The sequence below is a fragment of the Pipistrellus kuhlii genome, unplaced genomic scaffold (assembly GCF_014108245.1).
Source record: "Pipistrellus kuhlii isolate mPipKuh1 unplaced genomic scaffold, mPipKuh1.p scaffold_m20_p_28, whole genome shotgun sequence".
Classification (NCBI taxonomy): Eukaryota; Metazoa; Chordata; class Mammalia; order Chiroptera; family Vespertilionidae; genus Pipistrellus; species Pipistrellus kuhlii.
This window is the reverse complement of record NW_023425527.1, coordinates 4,588,318-4,600,866: the sequence shown is the minus strand read 5'-3', so window position 1 is coordinate 4,600,866 and position 12,549 is coordinate 4,588,318. Positions and strand designations below refer to the sequence as shown.

Sequence of the window (12,549 nt, the reverse complement as noted above, 5' to 3'; positions counted from 1 at the left end):
GGGGAAACACCACTCACACAATATCCTTGCCGGACAGGTGGACTCTCCAGAGGAAAGTCACTAGAATGGCCTGGCAAGCCTTAGGGTCAAAATAATGCTCATTCCGAGTTGACATGTAAAGTGCTCTTAAATATCTGAAGGGCAGGTTGAAATAAGTTTTTTTAAAAAATAAATAATACTGATTAAACCATTAACAGGTTTGTTCCTCCTCTATAAACAAATTGTGAGTCATAATTATGTCAACACGGTAATGAGTTGAAAATGATGCAGAGATGTTATTTCTGCCTGATTTGACCTTTTTGATTCACCCTAAATTTAGTTTAATAAACTTTTATCAAATGCACTGAGCCAGGTATTAGGGATACAAAAAGAAGACAAGCTTCTCCCCTCTAAGAAACCATATTCAAGTGGGAGATGGACCACAGATAACTTCACTATTGCAACAGAATGGGACAAGTATGAGCAAGCTGAGGATGCTTGGGGAGCCCACGTGAATTGGAACATCTGTGTCCTGGGGATGGAAGGTGTCAGCGCCGCTGAGAGACACTGTCAAATGAATTGAGACTTGAAGGATAAGAGGAATTAATTAGGTTGAGGGGAGAGGGAGGGAAAGAGTGGAAATACCATGGGTAGAAAATATGATTGGTGGACTATAAATAGTTTCGTATTTACTTCTAGAATGAAGGCAGGGAGTGAGCATGAGCGGATCAGGAATGATCTCATGTACCATGTTAAGAAGCTTGGGCTTTATCCTGTCTTGAAGGGAAGTGCCAAGGTTACATCTGTATTTATATATCTATTCAATCTAGCAACAGTGTGAAGGACAGAGGCAGAGTTTAATAAGAAAGCTAGAAAAATTCAAGTGGCAACTCTAAGCGGCTATTTTGCAGAAAATTCAAGGCAGAGAAATAAAGATATTGAAAGAGATAATAGAGCCACAGAGCCATAAGAGATGGGAGTTTTCTCACTGTCATACTTAAGAAAGCAATAAGCAACCCCTTGTAGAATTTATCTACCCACATAAATGGTACAGAAAAAAAAATCTTGACAAAAACGTTATGGACAATTTCATTCATTCATTCATTCAATATAGATTTATTGAAAAAGCTGGAAAATTACTGGAGCCAAAATTTAATTTAGTAACTTTGACAAGAGAGGTTTCAAGTTAGAACTGATTGATGGACCAGGAATCCAACCAAAAAGAACTCTGCTTCCTTAATGTTGGGGGGGGGAAACAAATGGCAAAGTCCTGAACTCTTACATACTAGTTCTGCATATTTTATTTTAGCATAGGGGTGCTATGCTAAAATAAAAAAGGACGACATGAAGATTACACGCTGCTGAAAAAGTGAACAAGAAAGGCCAAAGCTTCAAAGGCCAGACTTTGGGAAGTCACTTCCCTGTTACAGGAGTGGCATCCTACAGCAAGGCAGGCTCCTGTTTTGGGGTGACACTGGGCACATTTTTATTTATTTATCACAAGAGGCGGGGGAGGGGAGGTGTCCCTCAGCCCGGCCTGCAAAGAAACTAGCATCCCTCACCCCGGCCTCTAGCCAGAGGCTCCTCCCATCTTTCCTGCAGCCTCTGGGAAGATGCTTATCCTGGGTCTTCCTCAGGGCCCTGGCCCATAATGCCCAGCAACTAGGATACTCAGGGGCTTGGGTTCTCAGGTCCAGCTTCCCTGCTCTGCATGGTGCGTATCAGCTGCCAAGGGAGCTGCGCCTCAGGAGTTGCCCCCTTGGACCATACTACTTTTGAGTGCAGGGGGTGGGGGAAGACCTTGGCAGCAGTGATTTGATATCTGTAGGCGCCTGCTAGACATCCCCGCCCCATCATGGCATCACGCTGGTCACGTCCAGACTGCAGGCAGGGGGCTTCCAGTCTGAGACTAGGGCTGCCAGGCTGGGACTAGGGGCTGCAGGTGGAGGGCCCTGGCACCCATAGGGCTCCATCTGCATCAGGAGCTGGAAAGATCCATTTTTCTGGGTCTTCCCCTCCCTCCACGCAGCCAGGGTGCTAACTCTGGGCTTGTGTCCCCACAGGCCCCTTCCCGCCCTCTGTGCAGCCGGGATGCGGACGCTGGGCTCCTGTCCCCACAGGCCCCTCCTCTCCCTTCGTAGCCAAGAAACAGACGCTGGGCTTGTATTGCTGGGGTGATACTGCCAGTGTCTGCTATGGTTGCCGCTATTTTTGTCGCAGAGTGACAGTTAATTTGCATATTACTCTTTTATTAGATAGGATTATTATCATTATTTTTTTAAAGGTTGGTCCTATTTTAAAAAAATATATTTTATTTACTTATTTATTTTTTTACAGAGAGGAAGAGAGAGGGACAGAGAGTTAGAAACATCGATGAGAGAGAAACATCGATCAGCTGCCTCCTGCACACCCTCTACTGGGGATGTGCCGCAACCAAGGTACATGCCCTTGACCGGAATCAAACCCGGGACTTTTCAGTCCTCAGGCCAATGCTCTATCCACTGAGCCAAACCGGTTTCGGTGATAGGATTATTTTTAATCCTCACCCAAGGACGTGTTTAGAGAGAGGAAGTGTAGGAAGGAGAGAGAGAACCATTGATTGTTGCCTTTCCATATATGCCCCAACTGGGGACCAAACTGCAAGCCAGATATCTGCCCTGACCAGGAACTGAACAGGCAACCTTTTGGTGCACGGGACGATGCTCTGACTGAGCCACTCCAGACCGGCTGGGTCCATTTTTAAACAAACAGAACGTAAACACAGCACTATTTAAAGAAAAACAATCACAAATAGACTGCTTGTTTAGGAAAAAACGCTTATTTTATCCTAAGCTAAGAACAGATTATAAACCTTAGGAAGGAGAAGGGCTAATGAAAAAAAAAAAAAAGTTAACCAATATACTTCTCATCTATTGACTTCAAAAACAGTTTGCCTAGCATATTTTTTCTTTTTTCTCAGTAGAATTTTTAAAAATACTTGTAGCCTGGCCAGAGTGGCCAGTGGTTGAGCATCCATCTACAAACCAGGAGGTCAGTTCAATTTCCAATCAGGGCACATGCCTGGGTTGTGGGCTCAATCCCCAGTGTGTGGCATGCAGGAGGCAGCCAGTCAATGATTCTCTCTCACCATTGATGTTTATATATATAATTTCATACACACACACACACACACACACACACATATACATGTAATTCCCCTTTCCCTTCCTCCTTGAAATCAATAAAGATATATATATATATATATATATATATATATATATATATATATGTGTGTGTGTGTGTGTGTGTGTGTGTGTGTGTATGTGTGTGTGTGCATGTGTGTGTGTGTATATGTATGTATGTATGTATGTATATATATATATATATATATATATATATATATATATATATATATACCATTCACAAAAAACACTTGTATTCTCCATGAGAAGAAAAGGAAAGTCTGAGCCATTCTACAAATCAGTGGCTCTCCACTGGGGATGATTTTAGTCCTGAGGGAACATTTGGCAACTTCTAGAGATGCTAGACATTTTCACTTGTTACAGTTATGGGAGGAGGTGTTACTGGCATCTAAGGATGTTCTAAAAATCTTATAATGCATGGGACAGACTCTATAGCAAAGAATCATCCAGACCAAAATGTCAACAGAGCCGAGTTTGAGAAACCCTATTTCAAATCTCTCTATAAATCTAAATTATTCCTGAGTACCCCAAAGCCTACCTATGTGCTAAATAAAACTTTAAAATACTTGGCAATTAAAATTAATTAGAAAGCCAAAGATACATACAAGGGGAATAAATATTCAGGTGTCAATCCTAGGTCATCATCATAACCAAATCGTCGAAGCACAGTCCAAGTAGTTTCATGTCTCCCTCTCTGGATAAAAAGTGTGTGTAAAAAAAGAAAACCTGAAATAAAATGAATTAGTAAGCACAGTTGATGTGAAAAAGAGCACAGGCTCACACGGGAGAAAAGCATGCAACATATAATGGCTAGCACTACATTCATTAACCTAGGCTTAATATTGTAGTTTTGCATACTGACGGTCAAATCAAAACAAAATTCACAAGTGTCTCAATAAAAACAGAGCTGATTTCAGAATCCTTCCATATATATACCCAGGTCAGCAAGAGATGGCACCAGAAGAAAGGGCCAAAACATATCCCAAGGAATACAGACATTCACAAAGTTAGGTGATAAAAACAAAGGAAATTGTGTTATGGATCTTTGCGTTTTATAATAAAAAGTTCTGGTTTTCAATTTCATTTCTTATTTTACCATGTTCTATCACACATTCTACAGGGAACATTGTATACTCGGTAAATCTGACTGATAGGCAAAATGTCTTCCCTAAAAGTAATTTCTACTTAAAGGATGCTTATGAATCAGAAGAACTTTAAGATAAATTTGTTCCAGAAATCTTTCTCCTTCAGGTGGACGTCAGCATTCCTGAGATCCCACCAACTTCACTTCCTATAATTTATGCTGACAGGGAAGATAACTATCCCCTCCAAATTGCCTGTCTATTCCAACTCCTACATGTCCAAGTTAGATTTCATATATATGAGTAAGACTAACATTTCCTTAAAGTATAAATAATGCTATAAAGACCTTATACCAAATTTTGAAATTATCGAGTTCAAAAAGGGAAGAACACCATTCACTCACCTTTCAGTGTCAATCCACTATCAGCCACACCATCACTTATATGTTTTCTGACTACATTCTTGACATCTTCTAGAGCCTGAGGAGCTAATGGAGTGTTGAAACAAATTCTCTAGCAAAAAAACAAACAAACAAATAAACAAAAACACACAACAAAAATCAGCATTAAATATACAATATATAAAAACATTTATCTAAAAAGCAATATTAAATCAATGAGTTGCAACCAAAAGAAACAAATTATAAATTAGGATTTATAATTTGAATTATTTATGTAAAACATAATTATTTATGTAAAATATAATTATTTATGTAAAATATGTCACTTAGAAGGAAAGAAACCTTCCCTACTCTCCCCTTCGTATTTCTAAAACATGGAACTCTTTGTGAAGCTATGTTATATAAAACCAAGAATGAAAAATAACTCAGAGTTCAGATTTCGTCATCCTTAATACACATTCATTATGTACCATGAAATAACGCTATCAAAGAGTATCCTTGATTCCTATGCATGAGTTTTATACCCTAAGCAAATACTTAAATAGCTTGATATGAAAGATACTTTTTACATGAAACAGACTCAAGTTTATCAACAAATCACTGCTTAAGCTAATAAATTCTGATAGCTTTTCTCAGCCACCCTCTCCCCTCAAACACACAAAAACAAGGTACACAGACACCAGAAAAAGAGGAAGGTTACCTGAAAGAAGTTGAGTTCAGCATCATTGAGAGTGCCATCATTATCTTGATCAGATATTTTAAATATACGAGTAAGGGCTTTTATACAGGCTGGCTTCATCTAGAAGTCAATGAGAAAAGAAACAATTGTTTTAATTAAAATAGCTTGGATTTTTAAATATGATTTTCATAAGGAAGGCTAAGAATAATTCTAATTGTTCTCACCATCAAATATGTAACAGCAAATACAACCAGTGTGAAAAATGAACTAAAGCAAAGCCATTTATTTTTATGCTCAAACCTTTTTAAGTAAATGAGGACCAATATTTGGAATGATCAAACACCCCCCTCATGACCACAAATCCTCCAAGGATAGGCAAGAGAAGTACATCTTTAGAGACTATTCATTCTTCCAGTCATTTCTATCTATTAGAGGCCTTGTGCACGAATCTGTGCACTGGTAGGTCTGGCTGGCCTGGCCAAGGGGAGGGGCCGAGGGAGGGTGGCTGGCTGGCCCCGCCCCCTTTGGGGACTGGCTGGGGGTAGGGGCCACAGGAGGTTGCTTCCCGTATGTAACTAGGATCAAACCTGCAATCTCTCTGTATGTGCCCTGACCAGGAATCCAGCTCACAACCCTTAGGGGTACCAACGATGCTCCAATCAACTGAGCCACTGGCCAGAGGCAGGCTTAATTTTTTAATATGATCTTTTTGTTAATCCCAATCTGTGTTAAAGGCTGTTATTGTCTAAATAAAAGCTTCTGGTGTAGTTTAGACTCAACGCTTGTTCTTGTGTAAAACAAGGGATAGTCTCCAAATTTGTAGATTTGACTTCAAGCAGATCTACCTATGAAATGAATAACAGATGGTGGTATTTTATTCAGGTGACTGGGGAATGGGCAGGGGTGGGGGTGATTAGCAGAACTAATAATAAACCTAAGTAAAAAGCAATTAAAGAATTGAGAACTAACAGAGGCTATTTAATGTACCAGTAGGCTAAGGGCTCAGAGGTAAATCTCTATAGTATGAGACTGCTTCCCAAATTTCCTTGATCATAAGATTAAATTTTCTGGCTGAATCAGAATGTAGTCTGTGGTTTTTTTGTTTTTAAAAAAAATATATATTTTATTGATTTTCCACAGAGAGGAAGGAAGAGGGATAGAGAGCTAAAAATGTGGATGAGAGAGAAACATCGACCAGCTGCCTCCTGCACACCCCCTGCCGGGGATGTGCCCGCAACCAATGTACATGCCTTTGATCAGAACCGAACCTAGGACCTTTCAGTCTGCAGGCCGTTGCTCTATCCACTGAGCCAAACCGATTTTGGCAGTCTGTGTTTTTAACAAGTATGTCTAGTGACTATGATCAAGCAAATTTGGGAAATTCTGGATTAAGAGTAAATTAAAAAGAAGCATTCTAATTAAGGAACTGTAAACCAGGATTAAGAAAAAGAAAATCAAGGTCATATTAACGAATAAGCAAATAACCAACAGGAAAAATGAAGAATGTCATGGGAGTACTTATATAGCAAGAGAGAATAAAATTTTCACAACATTTTTATTGATGAAATTCAAAATATAATAATAACAACAGTATAAATTTGCTATACAGGTCTACTAATGAGAATGAAAATCTAAGAAAGTTAACTTTTTGCTAAGTTGGGGTTCAAAATTAGTGTTCCCTATTATAAAAATTGACTGCAATGTTTATCTGTTAATATTGATCTGTAAAATTTTACATATTTAAAAAAATATATTTTGATTTTTTGCAGAGAGAAAGAGAAAGGGATAGAGAGTTAGAAACATTGATCAGCTGCCTCATACACTCTCTACTGGGGATGTGTCCACAACCAAGGTACGTGACTGGAATTGAACCTGGGAACCTTGAGTCTGCAGGCCAATGCTCTATCCACTGAGCCAAACCAGTCAGGGCAAAATTTTACATATTTTATCTTTGAAATATGTCTTTTTGCACAGTTATGTATTGCCAGTACTGATACATATCCCTACACATATAAAAAAATATATGTACATATATATATATTTTATTGATTTCTTACAAAGAGGGATAGAGAGTTAGAAACATCGATGAGAGAGAAACATCGATCAGCTGCCTCCTGCACACCCCCTACTGGGGATGTGCCTGCAACCAATGTACATGCCTTTGACCGGAATCGAACTTGGGGCCGAACGTGAGTCCATAGGCCGACGCTCTATCCACTAAGCCAAACTGGTTAGGGCCATACACATATAATTTTAATTGGGCACATTCATTGCTTGGAAAGTGTTTGTAGAATTATATTAGATTCTTTTCTTGATTTTTGCCTGCTAGCATGTCATTATACTGCAGTTTAGTGAGTCCTGACTAAAGACTGGGTGGAAGCTCCTCAACTGCAGAGTCAAATGAAGTATGAAACGTGGAAATTTCTTTCGTGCTTGCACTGAGATAACCACCCGTCCCCCTCAAAAAGAATAATGCTGGAACTGTAGTTTGAGCTTAGAACATACAACTGCTTTTCCAACTAAAAATTGACTTTTCTCTTTTCTTGTTTTGGCATGATAGATAAAGCACGGATAACAAAACATCACAGTACAGCGATACACGTGGTACTGAAATACTGTCAAATTATAGCTGTGCCAGTGCAATTAGCAGTGCGCCAAGCAGCACTAAGCACTGAGAAGTGTGAGTACTACATACAAGCTCTGCTGCAACTACTCAACTCTGCCTTTGGGGCAGGAAAGCAGCCACAGACAAACATAAAGGAATGAGGATGACTGTGATGCAATAAAACATTATTTATGAATGATAAATTCTAAATGTCACATAATGTCCCCATATCACAAAATATTACTTATTTTTATTTTTTTTCAGTCATTTAAAAAATGCAGCCCTGGCCCTGGCCAGTTGCTCAGTGGTTAGAGCATCGGCCTATGTACTGAAAGGGCATATACCTCCGTTGCAGTCTCAATTGCAGCCCAGGATGGTAACTAATCAATGTGTCTCTCTCACATTGATGTTTTTTTTCACTCTATCTCTCCCCTTCCCTTCCCCCTCTCTAAAAACCAAAAAGAAAAAAAAGAAAAAAAAGAGATAATACTAGTGAAAATGTAAAATGTATTTAGCTCATAGATTATACAAAAAACAAGGGGCAGACCAAATGTGGCTCACTGGTCAAAGCAGCCAACCACTCACCTATACTATAAACTTTTCCTGAAAATATCTACAACTTTTTATTTTTTAAATACTCAGCAGTAAGAAGACAAACAACTCAAGAAATAGCCAAAAGACTTAAACAGACGTTTCTCCAAAGAAGATATACAAATGGCAAAATAACCACAAGAAAAGCTGAACAACAACATTACCCACCAGGGAAATATAAATCAAAACAATAGTGAGATACCACTCACATCCACTATGGCTATTCTGTATAATAAAAGACTAATATGCAAATCAACCAAACAGTGGAACGACCAGTTCTATGACAACCAGGGGGAAGACGCTCAACGCAGCAGCTGCTCCCTGGTGGTCAGTATGCTCCCATAGGGGGAGCGCTGCTCAGCCAGAAGCCAGGCTCACAGCTGGCGAGTGCAGCTGTGGTGGCAGGGAGTGGGCCAAAACTGGCAGTTGGACATCTCCCAAGGGCTCCAGGACTGCAAAAGGGCACAGGCCAGGCAAATTTCATGCACCGGGCCTCTAGTAATAATATATAAAGAAGTGTGGGTGGAGGGGAAGGAATAACAAGTGTTGGCAAAGAGATGAAGAAACTGGAACCTTCATACAATTTAGTGGTTACTCAATAAGTTAAACATAGAATTACTAAGTGATCTAGCAACTTCATTACTAATTATACAAGGGAATTGAAAACAGATGTTCAAACTCGTGTGTTAATGTTTATAGCAGTTATATTCATAACTAGAGGCCTGGTGCACAGATTCGTGCATCAGTGGAGTCCCTCGGCCTGGCCTGAGGGGATCAGTGGCCTTCTGTGTTGCTGCAGCCCGGCCTTACCCGCCAGCTTGTCAGGCTTCATCCTGCTGTCCCTGTTGATCCTGCACAGCACCAAGTAGTGCGAGAAGTGGCAGGTAGCCAGGGAGGAGCTTGAACCAGGGCCAGGCACCGTGAGGCTCCTGCTCTCCCAGCCCACTGCACCTGCTGCTGCTGCCCAGTAGGCTTGCTGCTGCTTTGCTGCGGTCTCCACGCACCCGACTTAGGGTGATACTGGCATGCCCATGACCACACAGCCATTGGGTCATTATAGCCTTGCTCCTCGTGCCTAGTTAGTACTGATGCTGGGACCAGGAGACATGAGCCGCATGCCTGTTGGTCAGCTGAGCAGCCCTTCCACTGTGGGAGTGCACTGACCACCAGGAGGCAGCTCCTGAATTGAGCATTTGCCCCCTGGTGGTTAGTGTAAGTCATAGCTACCATTTGAACAGTTGCTTAGGCTTTTATATAGATAGATAGCCATAAAATGTAAAACAACTGAAAAGTCCATCAATAGATAAGTGGATAAACAAAATGTGAAACATATCCATACAATAAAGTATTGTCTAGCCATTAAAGAAATGAAATGTTAATATATCTATAACGTGGATGTACCCTGAAAACATTACTATGCTATGTGAAAGAAGTCAAACAGAAAGACCACATGCTGTATGAGTTCATTTATATGAAATGTCCACAAAAAGGAAATCCATACATACAGAAAGTAGACTGCCCAGAGTTGGGGGGCTGGGGGTAACTACTAATGGGTACAGGGTTTCTTTTTGGGGTGATGAAATGTTCTGGAATTAGGCAGTGGTAATGAACACACAACTGTGTGAATATAATAAAACCACCAAATTGCACATTTTAAAGGGGTAAATTTTATGGTAAGTGAATTTTAAATAAAAAATAATTAATTTTAAAAGTACATGGCAAAATCTTATTCAATTTTAGATATTTCATTAAGGAATTAATGTGTTTCTTAGCTATGAAACAAAAAAGAGTATTCAAATTTTATTACATGTTGTACCTATGTCAAATAACTACACAGGTTGTTCTTTCTTTGTGTATGTTTTTAAGTTGATGGACTTTATAGTAGCAAAGCAACTAACCATTACCTAAGTCTTTGGACTTTTTGCTGTTATTATTGCCAATTCTCCTGTTTGTTCTAATGGCATTTCCTAAAGTAGTATTTTATCTGAAATACTTTTCTGAGTATTTAATGTAAATATCTTTGAAGAAAAATACCTAGAAAATGTAAGTATAATAAACAATAAATTTAAATCACAGAAGTTTACAACAATACTTAAAATTAAAAGTTACTAAAAATCACTACCACATTAGAATTAGTACCTACACATTCCAGCCCCTACTAACACAAAATGGGGAGTCGGGGGTGGTGAGCGGAAGGGTTACCTCTTTCTCCTCTGGGCAGTACAAGGGCCCTGTAGGATGAAGAACAGCTTTCTGGGCATAATAAAAAAGCTCTGATATGTTCTTCAGATTTTTTGCTGAACACTAAGAAGAAAAAAAAAAGTTTAAAGTTTTACAATTTGGAAAAAAGCATTTTTCTTAGTAGATATCACAAGATGGTTGTCTACAAAGAGCTCAGAGGCCAACTGCAAGTTCTCTGTTTTATTTGGTTTACATGACTTCCCAAACAGCAGGAAATTTATTCCATCCCACATCCCACATCTCCCCAGTCTCCTATTCCCAACCTCAATTTAGTGAGAATTCACCAACATAAATTTCAAAATCAAACAAGGCATACCTCCACACAGGTTTCTATTTCAGTGTACTGGTTCATAATAGGAAGGATGGTCTCCATGCTACTATATTCCACTAGATCAGATTTGTTCCCAACCAATATCAAAGGCAACCTGAAATAAACAGGACATACTGTAATACTAAGGAAGACAACATACATTAGATTTATATTTTAATATACATTAATCCATTCTAACTAATAAGATTTACTTATATCCCTAATATGAACCCTTTACTGTAGTCAGCTCAGCTCACTAGAAAGCATATTCAACAAATATTGAGTACCTATGATAAGCCAGGAACTGTTGTAGGCTTTAAGGAAATAAGGCCAAGTCCATCCCCATTCTAATAGTGTAACTAGGAAATGGACAATAAGCAAATAAACTATTTCCAATTGTATTAAGTGCTATGAAGAAAATAAATAGGGTCATATGGGCTAGAGTTATGAAAGGGAACTAATTATATATAATAATCAGGGAAAATCTTTCTAACAAGGTGGCAGTTGAGTCAAGGAGTGAAGGATGAAATGGAATCTGCCATTTGAAGAGCCAGGGAAGAGCTGGGCAGTAAGAAGGGACAACATGTACAAAGACCCCAAACTAAAAAACCATCTTGTTTAGTCCAAAAAACAAAAACAATGAGAGAGTGGCTGGAGAGTCCTGAGTAAAAGAGGTATGAAATGGGGTTGGGGAGAGCAGCAAAGATCAGACACATAAGGACTTACAGATGTAGTAAGGAGAGGTTTTATTATAAATGTAAAATGGAAAGCTACTGGGGTAATGACATGATCTGATGGACCTTTTAAAATGCAGTCATTTTTTAAAAAAATATATATTTTATTGAGTTTTTACAGAGGGGAAGAGAGAAGGATAGAAAGCTAGAAACATCGATGAGAGAGAAACACCGACCAGCTGCCTCTTGCACACCCCCTACTGAGGATGTGCCCGCAACCAAGGTACATGCCCTTGACCTGAATCGAACCTGGGACCTTTCAGTCCGAAGGCCAAAGCTCTATCTACTGAGCCAAACTGGTTTCGGCAAATGCAGTCATTTGTTATCTTGAGAGATACATAGTGAAATATTTATAGGGTGATATGGTATGATTCTGCTGTTAGATTAGATATGGAGGCTGAGGAAAAGTAAAAAAATAAAAATAAAAAACATAGGTTTTTAGTTAGATAAAATAGGTAGATCTCCTGAGACAGAAAAGACTGAAAGTATTCTTTAAGAATCAGAGCCCTAACTGATTTGGTTTCCATAGACAGAGCGTCAGCCGAGGGTTCAATTCCAATCAAGGGCAAGTGCCTGGGTTGCAGTCTTGGTTCCCGGCCCTGGTGGGGCCACTTGTGGTGGAAAGCAACAAATTAATGTGTCTTTCTCTCACATTGGTGGTTTTTTCTCTCTCTCTGTCTCTTCCCTTCCTTCCCACTCTAAAAACCAATGGGAAAATATCTTCCAAAGAATTTCAAAGAAATCT

At 39.4% G+C, this 12,549-nt stretch overlaps 1 protein-coding gene across 16 annotated transcripts in view; it reads right to left on the bottom strand.

The window, feature by feature from the left end:
• The window catches only part of RHOT1 (ras homolog family member T1), a 57,961-nt gene that overhangs the window by 24,179 nt on the left and 21,233 nt on the right, over positions 1 to 12,549 (bottom strand). For 11 of the 16 annotated variants that reach the window (XR_004990772.2, XR_004990773.2, XR_004990774.2 and 8 more), the window contains exons 7-12: positions 11,077 to 11,185; positions 10,722 to 10,823; positions 5,345 to 5,443; positions 4,648 to 4,756; positions 3,767 to 3,887; positions 18 to 134 (exon numbers count right to left, since the gene is read on the bottom strand). Coding sequence is in view for 13 of the 16 variants with exons in the window: in XM_036454249.2 (XP_036310142.1) it covers positions 18 to 134; positions 3,767 to 3,887; positions 4,648 to 4,756; positions 5,345 to 5,443; positions 10,722 to 10,823; positions 11,077 to 11,185 (657 nt within the window). In the remaining 3 variants the exon portion in view is untranslated. The remainder of the gene's footprint in view (positions 1 to 17; positions 135 to 3,766; positions 3,888 to 4,647; positions 4,757 to 5,344; positions 5,444 to 10,721; positions 10,824 to 11,076; positions 11,186 to 12,549) is intronic. The other 5 variants (XM_036454251.2, XM_036454254.2, XM_036454259.2 and 2 more) reach the window with 1 other exon arrangement.